Source organism: Gavia stellata, chromosome 1 (genome assembly GCF_030936135.1).
Source record: "Gavia stellata isolate bGavSte3 chromosome 1, bGavSte3.hap2, whole genome shotgun sequence".
In the NCBI taxonomy this organism is placed as follows: Eukaryota; Metazoa; Chordata; class Aves; order Gaviiformes; family Gaviidae; genus Gavia; species Gavia stellata.
This window is the reverse complement of record NC_082594.1, coordinates 71,031,287-71,058,434: the sequence shown is the minus strand read 5'-3', so window position 1 is coordinate 71,058,434 and position 27,148 is coordinate 71,031,287. Positions and strand designations below refer to the sequence as shown.

General features: G+C 43.4%; 1 protein-coding gene across 24 annotated transcripts in view; it reads left to right on the top strand.

The window, feature by feature from the left end:
- MAP4K4 (mitogen-activated protein kinase kinase kinase kinase 4) overlaps positions 1 to 26,100 on the top strand; it is a 162,398-nt gene extending 136,298 nt beyond the window's left edge. For 9 of the 24 annotated variants that reach the window (XM_059835450.1, XM_059835404.1, XM_059835426.1 and 6 more), the window contains 14 exons: positions 608 to 759; positions 1,469 to 1,566; positions 1,911 to 1,919; positions 2,616 to 2,791; positions 3,329 to 3,449; positions 7,223 to 7,340; positions 7,609 to 7,779; positions 11,809 to 11,952; positions 17,493 to 17,627; positions 20,577 to 20,677; positions 21,426 to 21,575; positions 22,371 to 22,530; positions 24,565 to 24,704; positions 25,438 to 26,100. In XM_059835450.1, the coding sequence (XP_059691433.1) occupies positions 608 to 759; positions 1,469 to 1,566; positions 1,911 to 1,919; positions 2,616 to 2,791; positions 3,329 to 3,449; positions 7,223 to 7,340; positions 7,609 to 7,779; positions 11,809 to 11,952; positions 17,493 to 17,627; positions 20,577 to 20,677; positions 21,426 to 21,575; positions 22,371 to 22,530; positions 24,565 to 24,704; positions 25,438 to 25,521 (1,759 nt within the window). In that variant the 3' untranslated portion in view covers positions 25,522 to 26,100. Of the gene's footprint in view, positions 1 to 607; positions 760 to 1,468; positions 1,567 to 1,910; positions 1,920 to 2,615; positions 2,792 to 3,328; positions 3,450 to 4,637; positions 4,830 to 7,222; positions 7,341 to 7,608; positions 7,780 to 11,808; positions 11,953 to 17,492; positions 17,628 to 20,576; positions 20,678 to 21,425; positions 21,576 to 22,370; positions 22,531 to 24,564; positions 24,705 to 25,437 lie in introns of all 24 variants that reach the window. The other 15 variants (XM_059835337.1, XM_059835420.1, XM_059835128.1 and 12 more) reach the window with 3 other exon arrangements.
- Positions 26,101 to 27,148: the final 1,048 nt, after the last annotated feature.

The following is a 27,148-nucleotide window of genomic DNA, read 5'->3' as shown; positions in this document are numbered from 1 at the left end:
AGCAGAAGTGTTTGTAACATCTGAAGTGAAGAGATCTCAGAAACTTTCTGGCCTCTCAGCCAGAACCAGACTTTAAGAGGGGGAGAAGTGTCCATGAGCTGTGACACAGAGCATCTGAGCTCAGGAAGGGGGAGAGGAAGGGGCTGCTTCCAGAGGTCAACAGAGCACTGTAGACAGGCCACCCCGCAATTAGCTCACTGGAAAGGGGTGAGGGTATTCTGAGAGGGACAGGCAGTGCTGGCTTTTTGGCTTGTGCTTGGGTAGGCAGGGTACTTCTGAGCCAACTTCAAACCTGATGCATGCAGGCTGAGAGAACTGTCCACTTTAGATTAGATACGTAAGAATTGCAGGTAGCCGTTTCCAAATAAAAAGAATAGCTTACACCCACATAAACTTCTTTCTTTTACCATCCTAAATAAGGTAATAGGTATTTCAAAGGGAGCCACTGCTTGGGTTGTGAAGCATCACTGATGCCCTCAGCTCGGTGTTAAGTGCTCTTTCAGATGAGTTATTAGCAGAACACTGAGGAAGAATGATGTTTGAGTTTAGAAACAGGAATCTGAAACTGAAGTGTGTGACAAAGACTTTCCTCCCTCCTCTGATACAGCAATATAGAGCCTCGTCTGCTGTGGGAAAGGGTGGAGAAGCTTGTACCAAGACCAGGCAGTGGCAGTTCTTCAGGTTCAAGCAACTCCGGCTCACAGCCTGGCTCCCACCCCGGCTCTCAGAGCGGGTCTGGAGAGCGGTTCCGGATGAGATGTAAGTCCTTCCCCTACCCTTTGTAATGTTGTGTTTATAAATTTACTGAGTTGTGCAACACATACCACACATGAAGGATGACAACCCTCACAGGGAAAGACCTTTGATCATGCAGTATCAAAGATGGGTTAGCTTCCAGTACCCCCCTTGGCTGTATGTCCTTGCTTGGGAAAGGCAGTGGGTGCAGAAGTTGTCGTGAAAATGTTTCAGTGTTCTCTGGTTCACGTTCAGTCACTGCTGCATTTTCCCATGTGCAAACAGCCCGGTCTCGGTGCTCTCATAGCTCCCTTCCTTCTATGTGCAAGGGCACCTTTTGATGCTTGTTGCCTATCACCTCGGTGGTTGCTGAAGGGGTGCAGACTGCTACGGATAGGTCTCAGCTGGGATACGTTGGATGCTGGTGCAGGTTTTCCAGCTTGTGGCCACGCTCGAGTTACTCTCTTTGATTTACAGCTGTGTGATAGTTTACTTTGGCTTTAATTATAGGTCAGTTGCACCTATACAGATCACAGCTTATGATGTTTTTTTATATAGTTCTTCAGGGACAATGTAATAGTGAACCAGTGAAACTTATGTCTTGCTGTCAGGCACTGCCTGATAGCCTTCTCACCTCTCTTCCCCACTCCAAAGTGAAGTAAGAAAATGTACTTTAGCTCCCTGCTTAATCTGTTTTGTTCTGTGTCCCTTTTGGGGTCTTGACAACATGCAGCGTCATCCAAATCAGAGGGTTCGCCATCGCAGCGTCATGAAAGTGCACCTAAAAAGCCTGAAGAGAAAAAGGAGGTCTTCAGACCTATCAAGCCTGCTGTAAGTTGCATCCATTTTCCCCTGTCCCCCTTCTCTTTCAGGTAGGCCCACAAAAAGCACAGTGTGAGCTTCCATTCATGATGCTATTGGGGGTGGACTTCAGCTTGAGTTGGAGTTTGTATCTGTGGGCCCAGCAGCATGTCCTGGGCTCTGCAATTGCCTGCACACATCACAGTGCTTCAAACATTAGAATTTGCTCTGCTTCTGGAATTGATTTCTGCTCTCTGGTCTTCTTCCTTCCTAACCTTTGCCTTTCTTTTTCCAATCCTGTGCTTCCTTCTTGGGGCTGGACCAATGATCATACATTTGACCTGAATGTGCCAACGCTGGGCTGAATGGTGCAGGGAGAAGTGGTAAGACCTTAAATGGTTGCTATTTTCTGTGAAAGATTTCTGACATTTTCTTTATCTTACTGCTGTTACAGTTGATTACAGCTCTATGCCCAGTTGTATGTGGGGGATCATAGCAGGTTTTCATAGTATTTCCAACTTTCCTTAAAACTTTTTTCTCTTGACATTATGGTACTGCACTAGCACCCATGCAACTAGCAATGGATCAAAAGGTTTCAAGGAGATTAGCTCTCCGCGACTGTGCCTTGGGTGGCTCAATAAGTCTTAGGATCTTTCTGCTACCTTGCTGCCTAGATTTCTTGTGGTGGACGCTGTTAAGCTGCAAAGTTAAGGAAGATGAACTGTGACAGTCAACCACTGTGTGAGAGTGGGGCTGGGTGCTTATTATATATGTCCTTTAGAAGGTATAATGGGATAAACTGAAGTCATAATCAGGATAGTTTGGATTCAGAGTGTATGCATTTGTCTACAATATGGCAAATGCCTCCTTAGGTTGATTCTTCTGGTGCTTTAATTTATAAAAAGTGAGTTTTGCTAACTATCAGGAATGAATAAATCAAAGGAAACAATACTGCTGGGGCTATGGAAACACAGCAGTGGACAAGTGAGCAAACTCAGGCGCTAATGCAGTGGTGTTGTCTTGCAAACTCTTCTCCTCTCTTCCTTGCAACATCAGTTTTTTCCTCCCTCTCCCATCAGGATTTAACTGCATTGGCAAAGGAATTGCGAGCAGTAGAGGATGTGCGACCTCCACATAAAGTGACAGATTATTCATCCTCAAGTGAGGATTCGGGGACGACGGATGAGGAAGACGATGACATGGAACAAGAAGGAGCAGATGAATCTACTTCTGGACCAGATGATGTCCGAGCAGTGTTAGTTCTTCTGTGTTTTGCTTCTGTTTTCCCTCTTTGGGCTTGAAGGAAAAGGATGTTGGGTATTTTGGCTTGTATATTGATTGGTTCTTTCAGCTTACAACAATCTATGAGCAAGACAGCAGCTTTGTATGTTTGCATTTTCAAACAGTGAGGGCGATCTTTTCAAAATCAAGCTAGGGATTTAGGAGCCAAGTTAGCATATAAGTCTCTTTAAGTCATTTCTGCAAATGGGAAATCAGTTTCTCAGCCCTCAAGAAAGTGCCATTGGTCCATATTAACGTAGGCTGAGTTGTGCTTGTATAAATTATGTCCTTTCCCTCTTCTCCCTTTGATTTGTTATAAAACAAGAAGCAGTGTTTCACAAACTCCTGGGTTTTTTTTTTTTTGATAGAGAAGGCTTTCTAGGCAGGTTATGTAAATGTTCCACTCTGGTCGCAATATAAATGAATTTTGGCTATGCCTTCGTGTGGGGCAGCGACAGCTAGGGCACAAGTGCCATTATCTCACCCCAGTTATTTCTCGTCTGGCAAATAGGTCAACGTTGAACTTGAGCAACGGTGAAACAGAATCAGTGAAAACCATGATCGTTCATGACGACGTGGAGAGTGAACCTGCCTTGACTCCTTCTAAGGAGGGCACCTTAATTGTCCGACAGGTATTGCTTTTCCTTCCCTGTGCAGTGCTGCACCTTTTCTGTGCTCATTAACCCACTCGCTCATTCACCCATGCTGTTTCTACATTATATTTGTTGTTCGTATTATCAAGACACAGCTGTAGTGAATTTCAGAGGAGCAAGATGTTTGATGCATGCGAAGAGGACAGTAGCCCTTCACCCCTTGCTACTGTTTTGCATGCTTTCCAGTGACACCCATGGCAGCACCATGCAGGGTACCTCAAAGTCTGTGGGAGAGGAGGGTAGAAAAGTTGCAGATACATGAAGCAAGCACCTGGAGCGAGAACTTAGTTTAGTTTTACCGTAGAACCAAACGTGGCTCTCAGGAGTGGGGCTGGGGGGGAGGCTGGGGGGAAGCATTAAGGGTTTTTAAAAACTATTTTGAGCCTGTAGTTGAGGGCATACAGACCACCCAGATAACACACACACACACACGTACATACGAATTCATGCAGCTGTTAGTGTGGGGGAACGGAGAAGCAAAATAGGTGGCAAGGCAGAGAATGTGGACAGAGCTAGAGTGCTGTGTTGTTGCCTTTGATTCTGAAAATATTGCATTCTTGTGCCTCTGAAAGATAAGGATTCCCTGCTTTTAAATGAAGCTCGTGTGTTAATGAGCGTGCTAGCTTATAGGAGTTTCCTCGGTAATCGCATTTTTGAATTTCACAACTGAATGCCAATTTCTTAATTGAGCTCTCTGGTTTGAAAATTAAGATTTCATGCTTATTGTTTTAAATAGCTAGCTGAAGGCATTCACCAGACAGTCCAAGCTCATATCTGTATAGGATTTAAGTTAGTTTTAAACAAAACAATAGGGGAAGAAATCCTCCCCCCACCCCCAAAAATGTGCTTGTCCGCTTTGTGGTGGAAGACTTACCAGCACAGTTACTCTTTTGTTAATTAGTGGAACTGGCTTTGCAAGTCAACCACACAAACTAAGCTTCTGCCTGCCGGAAGAGGTGGGAATTTGCTGAATTCTAGTAGCTCTGCCCACTTTCCCTTTCCATCCAGGCATCAAGGCATGGATTATCAGCTTATTTAAAAAAAAAAAAAAAAAAAAAAAAAGTTAAAAGGTAGGAAGAAAGTGAGGGAGAGAAGGAGAGAGGTTATTAGGGATATAGACCTTTAAGCAGCACTTGAGCAAGACAAGTGTGCCTGTTTTTTCTACAGAGTACAGTTGACAAAAAGCGTGCCAGCCATCATGAGAGCAATGGCTTTGCCGGTCGCATTCACCTCTTGCCAGATCTCTTACAGCAAAGCCATTCCTCCTCCACTTCCTCCACCTCCTCCTCCCCATCCTCCAGCCAGCCGACACCCACCATGTCCCCACAGACACCCCAGGACAAGCTAACTACTAATGAGGTATGTCTTACACCACAGCTGGCTGCTTTCATAGGGTTATAGCAGCATTGCCTAGTAGCTAGTTTGCAAAGGAACTCCAGCCAATCTCCCCTGCTTTTTTTTCTGTCACCTTTGTTCCCACCCCCCAAATAACATATTTCAGTTCTGTGTAAGAAGCCCTTAACTCTAGAGCAGTCCCACGCCAAACTTGCCAGTTTACTATTTTTGCTTCCTCTTAGTGAGTCATTAATTGCATGGCATTTGTTTTAAACTAAACTTGACTACTGCATTTTCAAGCCAATACTCTTTTATTTTTTAATTCTGTTTTATTCCGGGAGCAGGCTAATTGCAAGCAGCGTGTCTCTTAAAAATTAGTGGTTAATTTTGGCTTTGTCAGTGAAGGCTGGGCTAGTAACTCCGCACGTGTGAGGAGCTGCTTGTGGAAACTCACCCTTTGGGAGAGGAAGCGGCCATGGAGGGATTTTGCTCTTTAAAACTTGCCGCATGGGCTGGGCGAACAAATCATGTGTTGCCCGGGAAAGGCTGTAAAAGCCTGGGGTATTGTTTGCGAATAATGAATGGGGGAAATCTTTGGGTTTTTCTAAGTATGTGTGTACTCTGAAAAGCAGCTGTGTAAAGATGATGGTTCTCCACCAGTGCTGGTTGTGTCCAGGTGGAGAAGCGAGGCTTCTCTGCAGGGGAAGCTCCCTCTTGCTGTCCTGGGCTGATCCCGGGATGGTGCCTTCCCTTACCAAGCGCTGGTGGACAAGCCTGGTCCTTCGTGTCTGTGTAACCCCTCGCTGCAGAGGAGGTGCACACGACGCCCCTTACCAACCCTAGCAGTAAGCGAGGAACCAGGTGTGGGGGCTCCACTCCCAGCTGGGTGGCCAGCCTGGCTCTCGGGGGGAGCCTCTTTGTGTGTGCAAGCAGGAGTGGTACAGGGGGAGCAGAACTCCGTGAAAAGAAGCTGCTGCTTCTCATGGTAGAGCCGTCCTGCCATGTAGGCATGCAGGTGGTGTGACAAGAAGGAGAGCTTGCGGTGAGCTGGGTAGGCTGATGGTAATACACGTATTTACCATAGGATCAAAAATGCTTCTGAACCACGTAGCAGGAGGGTGGGTGGGAGGGTTTCCTCCTGGAAATGCAGTTAGCATAATACTTAATTTTCAGCTATGCTTCACTGGTCTTTGATCTTTCTAAAAGCACACTCTTGTAGGTTATAGAGATCAGTTGATTGATCCAGAGATATGCTTGCTCATTACTTTGATCTAAGCAATAAATAAGCAGGGTTTAGTTAACTCAGTTTGGGAAGTGGAGACTGTGGCAGCAGCTGCTGGCAAAGGAGCCTTTCGGTATTGAGCTGTGCAGGGAAGTGATACACTCCTAAGACCCGTTGCTATTTTTTATTTTTTCTATAGAGTAGAGGCTTAGAAAGATCAGAGGTTGAAGATTAGTTGATGGTAAAGAAGCGTCTCTAACTATGTTTGCGTAAAGCTGAGCAAAAACCCAGTACTGCTTGGTATAACTTAGCCACATGCACGCCCTTTATATATATACTTTTTTTTTTCCTCCACTTGTCCCATTCTGCTTCAGTATGCAATGTTGTCACTATAATACTAAACTGGCAAGGGTTTTTAAGTCGTTCCATTTCCACTTTTAACAGTTCATTGTTTCACTTGTCTTCTTCCTTTCTTTATGTTTTTTCATGTTTAGACCACATAACTTAGCAAGCACCAGTGATTTTATCCACTACATATTCATAGCTTCATATCACCGTTTGCTACACCTTCCACACTAATGAGCCCCTTTGTTCGATACAGGTTTAATATGTTGCTTTGTCAAATAAAGGTGGAAGAACCTGCTGCAGCTTTCTGGCAAGAGGCTCAGGTTAAACAAAATAGGGAGAACGAACAGTAGTGGACATTGAAACATAATCCATCGTAGAAGTGAATGCTTGATCCCAGATGGTTCCGATTTTGTTGCATAAGTTGAGAGATCAAACTTCATAATTTATTAAACTAGCTCACTTGAGGAGATGCTTCCTAAATTCAAAAGTGGTAGGCAGTGGACAGCTTGCAGACAAGACAGTATACATACATTTAAGCAGATCTTTAAAAAAAGAGACATTCCCTTGCTTTGTGCCTGATTGTAGTGGCCAGTCCTAAAAATCTTCGCTAGCAGCTGAGGTGACAGGGACGACGATTTAGCTAATTACATTTCGCTGTAACATGTGCAGTATGCATATGTATCTAGTTCAGGTGTGGTGCCTGCAGTGCGTTGTGTGTCTATAAAGGAAGTATAAAAGCTTGGGGAGGCTCTGTAGCATAATTCTGTAGTGACTTAAAAATGTTGGTTGTTGTTATCCATGCTTTTTATTGTCATTAATATTAATAAAGTTGAAATTTACATTGCAGACTCAGTCCGCTAGTAACACACTCCAGAAACACAAATCTTCCTCCTCCTTTACACCTTTTATAGACCCCAGATTACTACAGATTTCTCCATCTAGTGGGACAACTGTGACTTCTGTGGGTAAGTAAAGTAGCTGAAGATGACAATTGAAAAAGGGTTCAGTGACTTCAGTGGCTCTTTAAAGTACTTACAAATGTTACCATCATGCTTTTTATTTGATTTGCAATGGATTGCATAGTTTATTTCTTTTTCCATTTACATTTCTTACAAAAAGGAAGACTTGCTCAATATTCTCAGTTACTGATTTGGGTTGTATGGTGTAAAGAATATATGACCAGAATTTAGCGCTTGAGGGATGTTATATGCACTTTACTTTTCTTTTTTTCAGTAGGATTTTCTAGTGAAGCAATGAGATCAGAGGCAATAAGGCAAGACCCTACGCGGAAAGGATCAGTTGTCAATGTGAATCCCACAAATACGCGGCCACAGAGTGATACCCCAGAGATTCGCAAATACAAGAAGAGATTCAATTCTGAGATACTGTGTGCTGCCTTATGGGGTAATGCAAACCTGTTCCTCTCTTGCCTCCTGTACTTCTGAAGTGCAGATGTGCCAGTATGAGCTTACAGTCTTTGAGAATGTATCTCTGAAGCCTTAGCTGTTTCTCTGCATTTATTCAATGCTCGTTTACATCTTTTCGTTGCAAGAGCTGAGTCTTACTATGTTTTTTACAGTATGTTGCTTCTGCTTTGATACGATTTCCCACTGCTGTATATATGCTTCTGATGGCACAGTTCAGACTTCATTCAGCCGATCAGGATGTCCTTTTCATCTCTCGCTAACTTCTGCTAGTACCTCTCTTGCAGCTTTTGGTAGCTTGTCGTCATGTTTGCATTGTACACTTGGTGCACACAGGGTATTTCTTTTGAAAAAGAATCACCATCTTGAGCCTCTTGCTAATGTATTGTTGCGGAGCTTGATTAAGACGTGTTTCGTAAGATGACTTTTCCACCTCAGTCATCAGTTTATGTAGGAAGGAAGAGGGAAGAGAGAAGGGTAGGAGGGACGTTTTCCAGTGTGAGACTGTGGCTTGGTTTCGTTAAGAGTGGTTAGTGCAGAGGGAAGCTGGGTATGGGTTGCCAGCTGACCAAGCGTGTCTGGCCTTCTTGTCACAAGGGATAATTTATGTCTGTGACAAACAGTTAGTAAGGCTCCTACACTGGTGAAAGGCTTAGAGCCGTGCTTGTTGCCTGCTACAGTGTGGAATCACTGCTGCAACACGCAGCGAAAGCTTTTCTCTGCTGTGTCATTTCTTTCTTGGCCAGAATCTATGGGGACACCTGAATTTTTTCATTACCTAGATGTTAATAGCTGATGCTTGTGTATATTATGTACATATTTATCTAATATCCCTGAACTTAACAGACTGTAAATGCACATGCATATCATTTTAAAGACTATGAAGAAGAGAGTTGGCCATTCCCCTGACACACAATGATTGCATAGGTAACACAGAGCACTTTTCTTGTTTACGTTTTCACAGCTCTTTCCAAGGTTTTAGTTCTCTTTTGGGGTTATTTCCAGCATTTCTTGTTTCTCAGAACAGCACTGTTGTCCTATACTTCTTGCCTGCAAAACTATGTCAATTAAAGAACTCTCCCGACACCTTATCTTCCTATCTGCTGTTTTCTTTATTTCCAGAATCTACTGGTAAGAATTTTTACTCCAATGCTATTTCTGCATGCATTCATATGAATAATTCTCTGATAAAACGGAGACATGTGCAGATGTAAACTTTCAGACCGTGAGAAGGCAAAGGCAGAGAGAAATCGTATGGGATCAGTAAAGATGACTTGTAATTTCTCTGATCTGCCTTGTTTTGCCAGTAGCAATTTGTGTCAATGGTTTTATATTTCTTTGATCTATGTATCTGACTGTTACGGTGATTTAAAATATAGGTGTAAATCCTAGAGGTGTTTTGCAGCTCTAACAAAGCACTTCCTCGTTGAAGATTTAAGGCCAAACTGATGGTGATGTAAGCTGATACACATGCTTATTTCTTGATAAAGTTTAGCTTCCTTTTCCCTTGAGCAAATGAAACCATTTCATGGTGATGTTTCTTATTCAGAAAGAGGGGGGCTTGCTTTGCCTTGTTTTGCTTTGCCTTTAGCAGAGGTAATGCTATAGTATCTGGTAGGTTGCTGATTGCATTAGGTCTGTGATGCTATTTCTCCCAACTGGTGAAAGTCGACATTAATGACGTGGATGCAGTAGCACAGATTTTTACACCCAGCCTCCACAGCCAGCCTGTACTTTTTTAGGAAGCATTTCCATTTGTTCAAAAAACCAGAACTGCTTAATTGTAGGGTGGCGGTAGAAGAGCTCGGCTGGCTGTGAATAAAGACAGTGCCTGCATTGTAAAATACAGGCACTGCTTGCCACCAGCACAGTACCTCATTAGTTTCATCTCGAAATGCGTATAGCTAAGGGAAGGGGTCGGGGACGGGTGTGCATGTAAACTTGAAGCAGAAACAACTGCACCGCAAAGGTGGCAGAGGAAGAGATGAGGGTGGAGGCAGGAGCGATTGAGCCCTGGTGCACAAAGAGGGGAAGGGACTGTGAGGGAGCAGTTTGCATGTGGCTTTGTTTGTACTGTAATCCACGCTGAAAAAAATACGTGTTGAAGCTGAATCGCTGACAGCTTTAATCGATGGGTCCTGGAGCTGCAGGAAGGAGACCAAGTGCTGGGCACTTCCTCAGCAGGTTTGGTGCCGCTGCGGCCTGTGCCGAGCCCTGACTCAGTGCGTGCCTCACTCTCCCTGCTTCCTTTTACCCCTTCCCAGTTTGAGGATGTCTCCCAGTGTGGGAGAGAGTTGATGTGAAATGCCGGCGGGGGCTGTGGGACAGGAGCCAGCAGGTGCAGACCCATGGCAGGGATGCAGAGGCAGGAGGAGGGCGGGAAGGGGACAGAGGAGGCATCAGCAGCTGGAGGAGAGCCCAGGAGGGCTGTGGGGCCTCTACCAAGATGGGCTCTGCGCCTGCCAGCGTCCGTGGGCTCTCCTGCCTGGAGGAGGCAGAGGAGTAGCAGAGCAGCAAATCTGAGCAAAGAGAGGAGGTGGTTTGTGGGGACTGCTGGGACCTCTTAAGTTTCCTTACTGAAAAGGCAAGAGAGAGGAAGATGGAGATGTGTGATGGTTTCCGACCTCTCCACGGGCTACATCTATTTTTTCTCATCCAGCCAGAGGCTTTTCAGAATGCCCAAGCACCAGCGGCTCAGGCCCCTTCCCCATCATTACCTCCTCCTGGCTGCAGCTCTGCTCCCCTCTACCACCCTGTCCCCTGTGGGAGACACCTCGTGCCTTCTGGGTCAGGGCGAACATGCTCTCCTTTTTGCAAACCGCTCCCATGTCTGGTAGCCAGGGTGTTGTTTAGGTAGCGTTTCTCATCCTTGTGAGCAACACCCTTTTTCGATACTGGCACGTTACTGCTGTAGATGCAGACTGCACCGAGATACAGAATCCTGTGTACGGGGCCCATGTGCTGCATGAGAAAAGGTTGGTTACAGGATCAGCCTGGATGACACATCCATTGGCACCAGTATAGTTACATCTGGCGATTAATTGTCTGACTAGGGATTAAGGCCGTTAAGCAATATAACTATGATCACCTTGTGTGAGTTTCGCTTTTATTTCATTACTTTATTACGCTTAAGGATGACAGGCTTTACATTAGGATTGCAACACAGAAGTCTAATAAAGTGAGTCATGCATTTGGTTTGATTTCCATTCCCTGTACTGTATCTGACCTGTCTCTGCACAGTTTATGGGGTCCTAAACTGAAACACTACTGCAAATAAATAGTCATAAAATTAGAGAGTGATAATATATTAATAGATTTTTAAGACCTAGTTGCATATATATATTTATTACTAAAAAAATGTAATTGATTTTAAATACTAAGGTTTTGTGGACTCTTGGAAAGTGTTCCAGTGGATGTGTGGATCTTTGTAGAAGGAAACAGGCCTACTGACTTTTCTCATCTGTATTTGCTTGATCTTTAGGAGAAATCTGTGGAAACACAAGATTACTGTAGTTCCTCTAGTTTTAACATTCAGATGGAAAAGATTGTTGGGAAGCTGAGGACCAACCCTGTGCCTATCCTTTTACTGGAGGGCTGCACCACAGTCTGTTTCTCCCAGTGGGGACCGAGCCCCTACCACTGCTTTTTTGCAATGTCCTTGTCAAGAGCATCCTGTTACCAAGCCCCCTACCAACATCTTCGGAATACATAAGCTTGGGTACCACTTTGTGCCTCACCCCTTCTCCAACATTAGCGTGCCTTTCTGTTTGGGAACCGGTGCTCTAGAAAGCTCTCCATGGTCTACCAGTCTCTTGCTCTATTGAACTGCAGGCAGGTAATGTAGACAGCCTCTACATCACGAGATCTTTTAGGCTGCAGGCAGCTGAGACCCAACCAGCAGTAGTTAGACCTGCTTGAAACAAGACAGTTGCTATATCAAACACCAGTTCATCAGAATATGTGGAAAATTGGCCTACTAACTTGGATCTCTGTTTTTGTTTTCTTCTAGGAGTGAACTTGTTAGTAGGCACTGAAAGTGGTCTGATGCTGCTAGACAGAAGTGGTCAGGGGAAGGTTTATCCGCTCATCAATCGAAGACGATTCCAGCAAATGGATGTACTTGAAGGGCTGAATGTCTTGGTGACAATTTCTGGTAAAATTAACTTTTCAACATGATTTTTTCCCCCTTCTGGCATGGCATGGCAGAACGCTTTTCTTGGCAGCCTGTGTGTGGAGGGAGGGGGAAGTCCTGACTTGACTGAAGTCAGTGGGTTTTCCATCATTTCACCTCTCTGAGTCTACAGTTTGTTTCTGCAAGTGAATCACTTTGCGCACAACACCCTGTGCCTGCTTGGCCCCCGTCCTTCCTCCCATGGGGTGGCCTTTAAAAATGCTGCATGGGTTTGGGGGAAATGTCCGGCTTTGTTTGTTTGTTCAGTGTTTGGGAGCTGTCAGTTAATGTTCTGTGAAGTTCGTAAAAATTGCATTCTGTCCCTCTGTCATGATTACTTTCAACCTGGCCTCTTCCTAATCAAAACATGATTTGCTACTTGAGTTTAAAGACATCTTGTGTGTTAAAATCTGTAGAATGGGAAATGCTCTTGTGAAGTAGGGAAATAAGAGTGGTGTGCAGTGAGTGTGTGTGTGTGTGTGTGTGTGTTTGAGGGAGAGAGGAGTACAATGTGTACATGATGCGGAAATTACCAGTGTGAGAAGGCAGATCGGTGCAGGTTTTGGCCCTGTCTCTCACTGGATGCAACTGCAGACGGCAAAGCAACGGGAGATGAAGGGTGGTGGTGATTGTTGTGTTTGTTTTGTGTGCACAGATGGAAAATGTGTTTTATGAAGCTTGAGGTTCCAGACTCTTTGGCTCCAGAGAGTTATTGCATAAGGTTATCCTACTGTTAAGCAACTTGATGTGGTACACTGTTAATCTTTCTTCACAGGTGTCGTTCAGCCATCTACTTTTCCTTTTGTTTTAGTTTGTTTGTGAAATTAACCTTTGCTACACTGCACACAGGGAGAGGATGTTAAATGAGGTTTCGCACAGTGGCCCCTGCGTCAGTCACCCAAAATCTTGCTGAGGCTTCAGAGCCCCTCTGACTCCACTGAAGGAACTCTCCGGCTCTCCCAACACTTGTGCAAAAGGACGCACACTTAGACAATTTAATGCAATTTAATGCTTTAGTGGTGTTATACTACTACAGGTCCAAAGAACCATGCCCATGCTGGTGTCGTCAACATGGGACTTCATTCCTGTCTAGAACAACTGTATTTTATTGGCTTGTTGCTTGCTACGTTCTCAGCTACAGCTATGCTGTGAAATCTTTAAAAAGAAAAGGTGAATCAAGGAGGGTTTAAAAAACACAACCTGCTGTGTGTCCTTTTGACGTCTAATGCTGTGCACTAAAATGTAAGCTGTTTGAAAAGCACCATTTGATAGAGTTTATTCTATAGTAAACCTTACAAACAAAAATATTGTATAATCCAACTTGTGTAAAATCTGTTGGTTTGAAGCATATCCTACACAGATGACAAGCGTCTGTGATTCAATCTTGTGTGTAATTGTTTTAGGTTTATTTACGTTTATGTCAGTCACGATCCAAGTACCCTGACAAATCCGTTTTCTTTGTTTCCTTCAAAACTATTGCTTCCTCTGTGGAGACACGCTATATTAACCCTTAAGAAATCGACTGATCTTTGGCTGGTTTATGCCTTCGTCTCTGTCCCATCTCTTGCATTTTATGGGAGGTTACGGGAGGGAGGCAGGAAGGAGGCATCCCTGCCCACCGAGAGGCAGGGCAGGGGGAGCACACTTGGTGAAACCGTGGTGCTTTTATGCTCAGGGCCCCCCTTACCTTCCTGTTCTGGTTTCTGTGCTGCAGTGCTCAATTTAAGCTACTCTCATGCTGGACTTCTCTTAGTGTCTTTTTATTTCTAGTGAGTTGCTCCACCTCTCCAGGCAAACTGGGAACACTGACATGGGGATGTGTTTCTGCAAATGGTGTGTTTTGGCAGCTTGGTTACAGAGCTGCATCTGAGCTTTGTCCCAGGACTGCTGCTGCTCTGCTGGGAGCATTGTTCAGCTCCCTGTGGCACTCTCAGCTGTATGTTCCCTCAGCTTTTTCAGGAATTGATGTGCTGATGGTGGTGAGGTTTGAAAAGTGTCACCACATTGTGTGAAGAAGTTGCAGTGTGTTAGGATTTCAAGGGGATTGTCACCTAAAATTGCTTTTAATATACACTCTTTTGAGTCTGGAAACCTGAAATCAATTCCTCCCCCAATGTGTATCTCAAATATCAAACTTATTGACAACAAAGCTTTTGATACTGAGATACTGAGCTGCTACAGCTGGTACAAGAAAGCTTTGCAGGTTAAAACAGAATAGTTAATAGGTTCTTCGCTTCATATTCTTGGGAGGCAAAAACATAGTTTCGGCTCCTCAGGTAATACAGTGCTGAGAGTCATAAAAATGCTGGAAGAGATAGTGACGACGTGCATACAGAACACGCTCCGCTTGTGGCTCCCTGAGGGTTTGCCAGCCCAACTGGCTGATGGTGGCACTCGGGAAGGTAGGAAGGGATGACAGAGTAGAAGAACTGGTTGGAATCTGCCTGCTTAATAATTAAAAACCACAGCAACAATAAAAACAAAAACTCAGTACAGCAAAAGGGACTTTGCATTTGAAATAATGTCTGTGGGAGAACCAGAGCTGGGAGTTCTCATAGAAGTCACTGGCTGATCAGTTCATTTGATGGCTGGAGCAGTTTTCTTTCTTATTTCATGGCCATTAGACCCCCCTGCCCAAAAATTGATTAGACCAAAAAAAAAAAAAAACCAACCAGATTTTTGAGAGCTTTTTAAACTGATTGGTGGAGATTTACAAGCAGGAGGATCTAATCCCCCCACTCCTAATACGAACATTAAGAGCAGTATAACTTGTTGAAATACATGCACAGCCATGTTTATATAATGAACCGGTCCGGCTCTTTTCATGTCAGGCTGCTGAAAGGCAGAGGAATTTCCTGTCTTGTGACTTTCCTTGTGGTCTAGACACTAAAACACAATGGGAACACACTTGAGGTATTTCTCTGTTGTTGTTTTGAAAAATGTTTCTGGTTGGAGAGAAATACCCTGGTGCACATCATGTGAACCAGAAGGAAAAAAAAAAATAGCCACGTGCTGGGAAATTCCCGTGTGTGCTGTTTGTTCTGAGTCTTCAAGTTTGACTAAGCTATTGGGGAAGCTAAAGCCATGGAAATATCTAAGAGAGAATTTGTCTCCCAGTGCACAGGGACTTGTGATGGTTTTAAAAACATTTGGTGCATTGTACTGACCTTCAGCTTTACTGTGGCCTCTGAGCTCTTCCTCGCCCAGAACTGCAGTGCCTTCTGCTCCAGACTCTGTTCCCTATTTCAGTGTTTCTAAAAGAGCCCTTGTGGCTATTGTTTGCAGTATTTTCATCGGAGGACCTTTCCTTGGTCAGATGTGGGACTTCTGGGTATATTGTTTCCTGCTCTGGTCCCTTTTCAAGTCTTACAGACTTACGGCAGTGGTGGGGCTTTATCCCTTCATGAAACTTGGCTTAATAAATATGAAGTCAGGCAATAAATCAGTGTGCTCACTTACTGCCAAATCTGCTGTCACATTTGTAGTAGGGATAAACAAAGAACAGTGCAATGTTACTTCACGTTTCATTTGGTGCCATCAGAGCAGAGGGGCTTTTAAAATTAAATAGCAGGTCCAGTATTTGAAAGTGGGTCTCCAATTCCACTTTAAATTTAAGCTCAGTGAACAGATTTTTCACTCTGAAACTGCCTCCTCTTTTCCTCCTGCCCATCCCCATCCAAGTAATCATAAAAAGATCTTTTAGGCTGTGTGTCTTCATAACAGAAAGACGTGTGGCAGTCTGTTTGCAAGCTGTGCTTCCCCGTGTGCTACCCCAGCCCCTGCAGCTGCTTTTCCCGAGGAGCCTGGCTGTTAGGGGATCCCCTGCCATCAGGGTAGGTGCTCTGCACCAGCTCCAGGACCCCATTGTGGAGCTGACTGGGTGCAGTAGGATGGTCTCAATGCTCAGGCTTTGCGTCCTGCCGTAACCGGCATCCCCTGATGCTGTACGCCCATCCCCGTCTCTGAAATGAGCAACCATCCATGAACTGATCCATTGGTAGGCATTGTGTGAAAACTTAAAAGACAAATAAAAAACCCTATAGCTGGATCTGGCTGGCAGGCTGCCAGGTGGACCATCCTGACAGGTCGTGGCTTTCTGTAGTGTAGACCAGTACTGCGTCACTTGGCCAGCCCAGCACTGACTGCAGTACAGGTCAGCTGTCTCCTCTCAGCTCCAAGGGCCGTGAAACACTGTCCACAGTCACATGGCTTCCTCATCGTGGCTGGTGAAGCACTAGCATGGAGCTACTCCACTGACAAGTTGGGTCCCTGAGGGCATCTCCTATTTCCTTTCCGTGTGCAGAAACCTCATGGAGACTTATTTAAATGGCTCCTCGTCAAAGCGGAGACGATCTCTCTTCTTTGCAACCAGTTTCATCTGTGGGACTGTAATGGCTTTAGGCAGCAAAACAGCTGGAGGAAGGAGGATGCAAGCTTTGAGTATGTGCATTAGGGCCACCTTCTCGCTAGTTCAGCAGATGCTTTGTAGACCATTAGTTGTTAAAGAATCACTGATAAAGTTTATCGTGAACCTTGCTCTGCATTCAAGGAGGCCTTCTCATATTGAGAGTTACAGTCTGAGCAGTATTTTGATGACCGTGGCAGATGCACTGTCAGTTGAAGATAGGGCAGCCTGGGCAAGTAGATTCTCTTACCGGTGGAGAAGAAACACCTCCTGCAGTTTCCGTCTGCAGCCTGATAAGGCAGCACAAGGGAAGGGCTGCTGACAAAGCAGTCATCAGCTTTTAGCAAGCGGATGAAGTTTGCATGGGCCGTGTGAAATTCTCTCACTGCAATTTTAGATATGGCACATTTTTCCTTACAACAGAACTGGTGTAAAGTGGTTCAGTAATGAAATTGTTCAGTGCTGTTGTTTGGTGTGCTTTTCCACCCGGGCAATAATGAACAGTCTTAGTAAGACTTGACCAGTTTGTGTCTCCGAGGATGATGTAAGGGATGGAAATGTCCTGGTCACTAACTGGGAAGAATTTGTAAAATACATTTCATCACCATATACTTCTTCACTTCTGCTTCCTCCTTTCAAACCAGTCCTACTCTCTTCTGATAGCTGTATAGATAATTTCGGGCCTCAAATTCCATCCTGCTGCTCTCCTACAGTTTTGTGCAAAAACGAGCCATTCTGACTCAGCTATATATTTTTTTTATCTCGATGCGTGACTCTCTCGTGCTTTTGTTGTGGGACTATAACCCTTTTCTAATAAAAGTTGTTTGCCTCCTAAGAACCAGACAACCAAAGAAGTGTTCCCTTGAGTTTGTCGTTTTATGTTCATGTGGTATTACCATGTGTCTCTGTCATTTATTATCGGGAAAGCGTGTGTTTGGGTGGAGTCTGGAGTAAGGCTGTTGTGGACGTAAAAACTGAGGGAGATCTCTGTGGTTGCAGCAGTTTCTCCTTCACTGTCATTTTGGTTTGCTCTGCGGGGCTTTCTGTTTGCTTGGGCAGGGTTTTTTGCACTTACCTTCCTATGGAGATAAACCAATCTTTTCTATTTTGTGGCCAGGTAAGAAGAACAAGTTGCGAGTTTACTATTTGTCCTGGTTACGAAATAAAATCCTTCACAACGACCCTGAAGTAGAAAAGAAACAGGGCTGGACAACAGTGGGAGATTTGGAAGGCTGTGTGCACTATAAAGTTGGTGAGTAGCAAATGCAGTAATCAAATTGTCGGGATAAAAGCTGGCTGAGAAAGGGAACTGCAGTGCATGTAGCTGCTGGGTTTAAAATTTGGGGTTTTTTTCTAGCTGTCTTCCCTGTCCCTCAGGGCGAATTTCTGTGGCAAAGCTCCAGAGTCAGTGGCAAGTTACTGGGTTGAACTGAATATGCGAGAGGTTTTGCAGGGGGATGCTGGGCTGTGAACTGGAGTGGGTGCAAATCCCCATCTGTCTCTTTCCCGTGGCGAACGCAACTTTCAGGAGAGGGCTAATGTGGACAATGAAGGCTGGTAACATTTCGCTGCCTCTGTTAGACCCTTTAGGTAACAGAGGGACTCTTGTCAACCAGCAGCTGTTGTCTCTACTAACAGGTTTTCCTGATCTTTTACCGTAATGAAATCACATGCTGGAGTGGAGTGAAAAAAGTCTCCTCTTTAATGTAGTTTTTAAAGACTGGGGAAGAAAAGAAAAGGAAAAAAACAGAAAGAGAGTGGGAGGAGAAAGCAAACGCAGCTAGTGCACGAGCTTTGGGGAGGCATCTGGGAACAGAAGCACATGTTTAACTTCAAGATGATTCATTGATTCCCCTTAACTCATGAAATTTCCTAATGCCATCTCAGATCCACTGCAGCACAGTTATGAGATGAAGTGTCTTTTCACTAGGCAGGTGCCTTTTGAGTGGTTTTAAGTCATTTAAATGGATTTTACTGTAGAAACTTCCACCAAAACTAGTGAAAGACATGTAGCATTCAGTCAGCAGACTATGCAGTGAACCTGCTGCCCTGCAGGTGGGGATATGAACCAAGAGCTCCTTCTCCTGCTTCAGTCTCATGATGCATCTTAATGGGCCCTGGATGTTGCCTTTGATTTGGTTTTCTCCTAAGAGCCGGCTATGTTACTTTCCAGCTTTGTCAGTCAGTGTGGAGCAACAGCAATCAGACTGAGCTCAGTCTCCTCCGGTCAAGCGTGTGCTCTTGGAAAAACCTGCTAGTGGGGTGTAACCAATAACGATGGCAGTAAGTGACTGCTGAACCAGGAGCTTTACCCCAAAAACAATTAATCATGTACTTCTCTGGTATCATACCCCATGGTGTCAGCAGCATAATGAAGTGGCCTCTTAACAATATGTTAACAGCTATTAAAGGAGGCTTTCCAGCAGGGAAGCATGTGAAACAAAGAGCATTCTCTTCCAGATGAAGAGGGGTTTGTTACCCTGGGCTGAAGCCTGGCACTGAACTTCCCTCTGAACCATAGATGACTTCTTCAGGTAGTGAGAGGCCTCTTTGACAGCTGTGCTTCAGTTACCAAGAAGGATGAGCCCTGCCAATAGTTGGGCTTGTGGTCTGGAGGCTGCCACCAAGGCAGCTGGCACTGATCGCTTCCTTGTCTCTTTGGTGCAACCAGAGTCTCGGACGTCAGGGTGAAGTGGTATTTATGGATCTCAGTTGCTTCAGGCAATTTTGGCTCCTTTAAATGACAAATTGCTCTTTTGAAACTTAAGATTTGGGTGAATTCCCAGATAGCACCCAGAGCAAAAAATGAGGATTATCAAAGGTCCCCTTTCACAGATAAGGTGGTTTTGTTCTACAACACTCTCTTCCCCGAGAAAAAATTCCAAGAAGTCTTGTAAGCTAGACAAGACTAACAAAAGCTCTGTTTTTCAGTCGGTACAGCTGTGGAAGTTGAGATACTTTTTTTTGTCTGTTGAAAAAGTGGCAAGTTCTTTAACACTTACAGTTCAGTAGTCTAGCTTCCCTGCAGAGTAAAAAGGGAGCAAGTAGTAGCTTTGTCTCCCTGTTACCTACCAAGAGACAACAACTGCAGGCTTGTACAGTAGTCAGATGTCTAAAAGGCATTAAAATAGTACTTTAATAAAGAAGTGTTCTTCTTACAAGTCTGAGATTTTTCACTCCTGCCATGTTTCAAAATCAGGTTTGGTTGGGAGATATAATGGCAGAAGGTGAAGGTGTACAGAATTACTCACTGTTTTGGAATAGTGTCATATTCCCCTAAAACTTGGGGTAAAGAGGTAGCAGAAACCTCCTGAGGTTTCTTGATGTCATCCAAATAATGCTAATTTTTTTTTCCTCTCCCCCAAAAAGAGTTCTTGAAAGAGGTTAACAAACCTCAACATTTGGAAGTCCCCATGATCTGTTCCTTCCCAAATCCAGATGGCAGCTGGAAATGCAGATCCAGCAACACTTCTTGAATAGCTGTTTCTAGATTTTATCAGTCCCCTCCTAAAAACAGAAGTAGTGAACAGAGGGTTTTTGATGGTTAATTTAGCCAGCTGTTTGAATGTGGGAACAGAGATATATTCGAGAATTTGTGGATCAGCTATGTCATGACACTTCATTTCTGGTAAATTCTGTGGATTTTTTTTCTGTTTTTCAAATGAGTTATCTCAGGATTTATGGACAAAGGAAGGTGCTCCACTGTCAAACTTGGCTTTTGCTTTTGAAATTGATTTGTTTCTTAACTTCTAATTTCAGTTCCTTTTTTCCCTCCTTTCCCCTGGGTAGTTTTGCCATGAGCTCAAAATACCACTGCCAGTCCTGTGACTGGAACTGCCAATACACTCTGCCACAGTTGTAGGCTTCTTTTATTGGAAATGTCCCTGTCTGAAAACCAATTTTCTTGTCTTAATGAGTAAGCACTGTCTAATGTGGGGAAAAAAAAGGGTATAAATAAGTGTGTACTGACTAGGTAATTCGAAACATGGTGATGGGTTACTGATAAGAGTAATGATTTTTTGTGGCGTAAATGTGTCAAAATACTTAACTACATAGAATTAGCAATCCTAAAATGCAGTGTTACTAAAAACCTCCAAACGTATGTAAGTATGGAGAAATACGGTCATTTTCTGCTTTCCTGAAGTAACTGGAATGAATTTGGAATTGCTGCTGAATTTTTTTTTGTTTGTTTTAATTTCAGTAAAATATGAAAGAATCAAGTTCTTGGTAATTGCTTTGAAGAGTTCTGTGGAAGTCTATGCATGGGCACCAAAGCCATACCATAAATTTATGGCCTTTAAGGTAACAGTATATTTCAGCCATACGTAGGATTTTCTCATAGCCACTTGCAGTTACCCCTTTTACAAAAATGTTCCAACATCTTATCATGGCCATATTACAAGTTCTTTGGTAAATCTGCCATGAACTTCGTATTGTATTTTAATTTAGGAGCTTCTTTAGCTCAAAGATGCAGTACACTTAAAGTTCTAAATTGTAACTGAGCATAAACTAATAATCAAAATGATGCAATATCACAACTGTTTGTTTTGCCTCTGTAAATAAAAACATGAGGCAGAGAGAAGTGAACCAAGTCTAAACATCTTCATCTGAGCAGAACAAGTCATTAAGTGATACTCAGCATTGTTATGTTTTTGAATGCAGCAAGAATGAAGTTAGCTGCTTTGGTATAATTACCAAACTGATTTGCAGACAGTCAGTTACTGCTGGTTGTGCAAATTGAAGTAAACACTATGGGAGTGTCAAATTGCCCTGAATTTTAGGGAATACAATTCTTACTAAAAAAAAACCAGACCAACTAAAGTAAACCCCCACAGAAAATAGCTTACAATATTATGTGATTAAAATGCAACAGGGTGCAGAGTAATCTGTCCTTGTCTATGAGAGACATGTTAGCCTAACTGGTCTGGTGGATGAAGGCCAGAGGCGCGCAGGAGGAATAAACCCATAATAGGTGTATTAGAGCATGTTTTTATAAAACCCACCATGGTTCTAAGCAGTAAAGTAAATCTCACTGATGGTTGTCTTACAGTCGTTTGGAGAATTGGTACATAAGCCATTGCTGGTGGATCTAACCGTAGAAGAGGGTCAGAGACTAAAAGTGATCTATGGTTCCTGCGCTGGCTTCCATGCCGTTGATGTGGATTCAGGATCGGTCTATGATATTTATTTACCAACACATGTAAGAGCTGCTGCTGGGCTGGGGTTTTTTCTTTCTTTCCTGGTTTCCCTCCCACCCCTTCCTTTCCTCAGATGACCAACACACTGGGCTGCCCCCATGTATAACTGCTAGCATAGTAAATTGGGTGGAGGGGTCCAAGCAGATATGGCCACCTGTGCTTAAGGGCTTGTGCCTCACTCTCTGTCCTCTCCTCATGGTCAGGATGTCTCCATGGTTGGGTGCTGCCCACTCATGTCTGATATGGGCCAACATGACTTTCAGGAGTGGCAGCTAAATGGCTGAGTGCACTGCAGAGGCTGCAGGGAAGGTAGCTGTAGAAATGACATGACAGCCCACTGATGAGATTTAACAGGTTTGGCAAAGACCAGGTGGCCTTAGCTCCCAAAGCTTCCTGTTGTTCGTTGTACACAGAGGTGTCAGATGGGCCTGCCAAGTGTGATGCACCTCCCCAAGCGCTATTCACGACAGTGCAGAGGTCTGAGGTCTGCATCTGGGCTGCTTGCCCCAGGCTCCCTTTCTGCCTATGGAAAGAAATAGGCACTCCTACAGATAAGTTAATCTTCTTGGGTTTAGCTGTCTGCCTTAAGATGGGAGCATTTGTGCCCCAAAGGTTTCCAGGTCTTTCTTGTCACTGTGTAAGGGTGTCTAGCTTGGGGAGAGCAGAGCCAGCACTTCTAAAATGAGTGAATCCACAACGTGCTGTCAGCCAAAGTAAAAAATCACTGAACCCTTTCTTGCAGTGCAGGCTCTGTGGCATTAAAATAAAAGGCTTCCTCTTCTCTTTTGTCTCTGTAGATCCAGAGCAGTATCCAACCTCACGCAATCATTATTCTCCCAAACACGGATGGGATGGAGCTACTGGTCTGCTACGAGGATGAAGGAGTTTACGTCAACACATACGGAAGGATCACCAAGGATGTGGTTCTGCAGTGGGGAGAAATGCCAACTTCAGTTGGTAAGTGCCTTGGCAGAGTCAAATACAACATGCTGTTAGGGAGTGTCAGTGTGTGCACGTGGGCAGAAGGAAGGTGCATCAGGTTTGACATCAGATTCAGAAGCAGCAAAACTGTAATATTCCTGGAAAACAGCTGCACAACGTGAAGACTAATCATAGGGATCTGTTTTGTACTAAGTTTTTAAGAACAAAAGCCAAACAAGCAAGTTGTGGAGTTCAGGAGTGAAAAACTCATCAGGGCCTCTGTAGGCTGCTGCAGAATTTTTGCTAGACATCCACAAAGTTGTGGAAACCTTTCAGTATAAAGACATGTAAGGTGGCAGATGGGTAAGATGTTATGGCTAATTCTATAGAGATACCAGTCTGTATGTCTGATTTGATGTATTCACTTTAATTCACCTGCAAGATTGCTCATCTATCCTAGCATGATAATTCTCCCCCATCTCTCCAGTTCAAAATAAGATAGTTTTGAGAGTAGGAGCAATGAGTGTAGTAAAATGGGCGCAGATTTGTTATGGAAGCAAGTACACACCAGGGATCCCTCTTAACTCCCTGTGTTGCCGTATTTCGGTGCTGAGCATAGCATGGGCTGTGGTCGCACCTTCCTTTTGGGCAAATTTGTGTGCTTTGGAACGGACGCCTGTATTAGGAGATTACTGCTGATAGCTGTTCGAGCAACGTGAACAATAATGGAGGAGGAAGTTCTAAGAAGTTTCATGCACAGTATGTTCACTCCTGTGGTGGTGAACTCTTGACTAGATGTAAAAGCAAGGAGAATTTATCAGCTGGCAAATTGCAGAGCCTTTGGGGACTGGAGTGCCTGTGAAATAAATGGCACTGAGGCAGCCGACACCGTCTGAACATCTCATCTAACAATTTTTAGAAGCTATTTGGCCCAATTACCACTAGTGACATATTTAAAAATAAATAAATTTCCAGCATGATGGTATATGCAGTGTTATAGGTGTACCTTATACTGTAGTAGATAATTTGATTTAGTGTCACTGAAAAGTAACATGAGAAAAATTCTGTAAAAGGGAAGTACTGCAAAATTAAATATTTTTTAATTTTGCTTGCTAAGAGCTATTGTTGTTGTTCTTATTTTTCTGTTAAGTATGCATGCAAATCAGAAGCAACAGCTTATTCTTCATTAACTTCCCGTATGTTATTTTTGGCAGCATTTCTAAGACTATCCATCAAATTGCTTTTTGAATATACCTTTTCATAATGCTGATGACTTTCTTCTTTATTTGATTTTTTTATTGCTATCAAGAACAGATTTTTTTTCCTCATGCTACTACTGATCTGCTTCCCCAGAGACACTCTTAAGGAAAAATGCTTGATTTTTTGCTTTATTTGTGCACAAAGGAAAGCAGTATGACAGATAATAGTATTTCCACTTGGAGAGCTTAGTATGAACCTCTTTTGAGATATACAGAACGCTTTTCAGACCAATTGGCTTTCTCGAGAAGATCAGTTTTTTGAAGTATTACTCCTATTAAAGGAGACGAGCTCATTTTTTTTCTAGCTTTCCCTTTCTCTCTCTTTCTCTGTTTTTGCTGACAAACTCCTTCAAAGTGGGGAAATAACACCATGGGACATAGAGCTGATGCTGAGGACATAGTGGAGTGGGTTTAGTCTGTTTAAACCTTAGGTTCTGCTTTCTCCTTGTCAATGCCTAAATAGCCTGTGTCTTTGCCACACTTGGGAGAAAAAGCCTGTGTAAAAACTCACTGTTCCTTCCATTTAATTGAAGGTTGGAAGGTTCCCACTGTGTCATGAATGCTCAGGCAAGGTGTATCTTACTAATGTGGAAAGCCTATGGGGAAATTAAAAAAAAAAAAAAAAGGTATTTTTAGGCATCATGAAGATGCTGAAGACAGAAATAGTACTCTGAACATGTGTGTAGTTAAAATATGTACATGCAGGTCATTTTTAACTAGAGTGTTTCAGTATATTCCTCTGCTTTTTCAGTTCCTCCATGTTGCCCTCTACCTGTCCTAATGGGCTGTGTGCTGTGTTTTCTTTCCAAAGCGTACATCCGATCCAACCAGATTATGGGCTGGGGAGAAAAAGCTATTGAAATACGATCGGTGGAAACTGGACACTTGGATGGTGTGTTCATGCACAAAAGGGCACAAAGACTCAAGTTCTTATGTGAACGCAATGACAAGGTATAATTCCTCCCCTCTTAGTTTCTTGCCAAGATGGTAAACGTGTACTTTAACTGGGTACTTGTGGTGAGTTGACACTGACCAGGAGCCAAACACCCACCCAGCCTCTCACTCACTCCCCTCTCCTGTGGGATGGGGATAAAATAGAAGGAAGGTGAAGACTCATGGATCAAGATGAAGACAGTTAACTAAGGACAGCAAAAGCTGCGCATGCAAGCCAGGCAAAACAAGGAGTTCATTCACAACCTTCCGTTGGCAGGTGGCTGTCCATCTGCTTCCCGGGAAGCAGGGCTTCAGTATGCATAATGCATGCTTGGAAAGAAAAATGTAATCACCATGACGTCTGCCCATCCCCTCCCTTTCCCTGAGTATGATGTTGTATGTTATGGGATAACCCTTTGGTTAGTTTGGGTCTGCTGTCCCGACATTGGCCCCTCTCAGCCTCTTGCGCATCCCCAGCTCACTGGCCTTTGGGGGCTGAGGGGCCGGAGAGAAAGCCTTGATGCTGTGCGAGCATTGTTCAGCGGTAGCCAAAACACGAGTGTGTTAACAACACCGTTTAGGCACACATGCAAAGCCCAGCACAATACAGGCTGCTATGAAGAAAGTCAACTCCATCCCCACCAGACCCAGCACAGCACAGTATTTCCACTGTAAATATCAGGGGCAGTGAAGGCAAATTAAAGCCTCTGCTGTCCTACCTGTTGAATGTACCAATCTCTTTTCTTCGCAGGTTTTCTTTGCCTCTGTACGGTCGGGTGGAAGCAGTCAAGTCTATTTCATGACCCTTGGCAGGACTTCTCTTCTGAGCTGGTAGAAGCAGTGGGATTTGGCGAGGAATTGCTGGCATCCAGAGTCTGAGATCTTCGTAACTCGGAATTATTTTCAACTGGAGTACAGACCTGCACTAATGCAGCACGCTGTGTAAATGTGTGTGCAGGCATCACTGGTGTTAGGTTTCTTTTTGTTTTTCAACTGAGGCTGCGATGCAGCTGGTGCTGTAAAGATACTGCCATCAGGTGCTACAATGTCTTTGAGATTTGGGATCACGCTAGAAAGCTACAGGTCGTCTTTTCCCTTCAGCTCCAGGATTCCTAGGCTTTGAAGGACTCTGTTTGTTAGTGTTAAAATGGAGAGGGGGGAAAAAAAGGAAAAAAAACCAGACTTACCACGAACATGCTGTTGAATGGACAGGAGGCAGGCAAGAGAAGGTGAGAAGTGGTGTAGAGAGTCAGACTGGCTGAAAGAGGGCAGATCTAGTCTAGTAATGTTAACAATGTATTTAATTGACATTTCTTTTTTTGTAATGTGACAATATGTGGACAAAGAGGAAGGTGGAGGTTTTAAGAAGTTAATATTTATAAAATGTGAAAGACACAGTGACTAGGATAACAACTTCTTGGGGACAGGGAGGGTGGGAAGGGGCTCGGGGTGGAATTCTTGGGTTTTTTTGTTTCTGCAGTTTTATTTTGGCCTGGCCAATAACTTTAGTCGTTTTCTGTGTACCAGGTATTGCCTGAAACATGTGCAGATGATAAAAAAGAAAAAAATAAAAAAAAGAAAAAAAGGGAAAAAAAATAGAAAAAAATTTTCATTTTCTATAATGATTCTGTGTTAGGCCAGAACTTGGTTATGTCACAGTATTAGCACTGCCTCAGTTAAAGGTTTAATTTTTGTTTAAACCTAGAAGTGCAACAACAGTTTTACCACAGTCTGCACTCGCAGAACTTAAAAAAAAAAAAAAAAAAGAGAAATAAAATCCAAACTACATATGTTTATTTTTTGTGCCTACCTCATTGTTTTTAATGCATAAAATAAAAGAGGTGGTTTAGTTTATACGTTTTTAGATTAAAACCATTAATGTCTAATTTAATCTTAATACCAAAACTACCAGATTGAAAGGTTTCTGACTGTTATTGTGTAGCAAGTTTCAGCAGGAGGAGAGAGTGGTCCATTGGGGCAATAGTGGTAGCGGTATGGCAGTGAGACACTGATTAATGTAATTTGCTTACAAAATTTGGTAAAGCAAGCATTTTTTGAAACCAGTTTCATCCTTAATAGAAGTCTGAATTTAGCCTAAAACCAGAGGTTTCATTCTTCTAACACGTGGGCTTAGTAACAGGCAGGTAAAAATAACTAGGCTAGTTCTAGAAACTGTTAAATGTTGTAGGAACCATTTTTGGGGCGGTGATGTTTTTCTTTTTTAAGAATGCAATGCACTAAAACTCTTTTAAGAATGTAGTTAATACTGCTTATTCATAAAAACAGCGTATACCTGTGTTTAGATGTAAGATCCCAGCTCTGGCTTTTTTTCTTTCTTTTTTTTTTTTAAGTCAGTTTTATTTTATGAATAAGTTCTGACATTTGTAATAAATGTCTTGAGAGTAATAATTTGTTTAATGGCTACATGTTCATTACTTGAGAAACCTTGAGTGTATAATAAT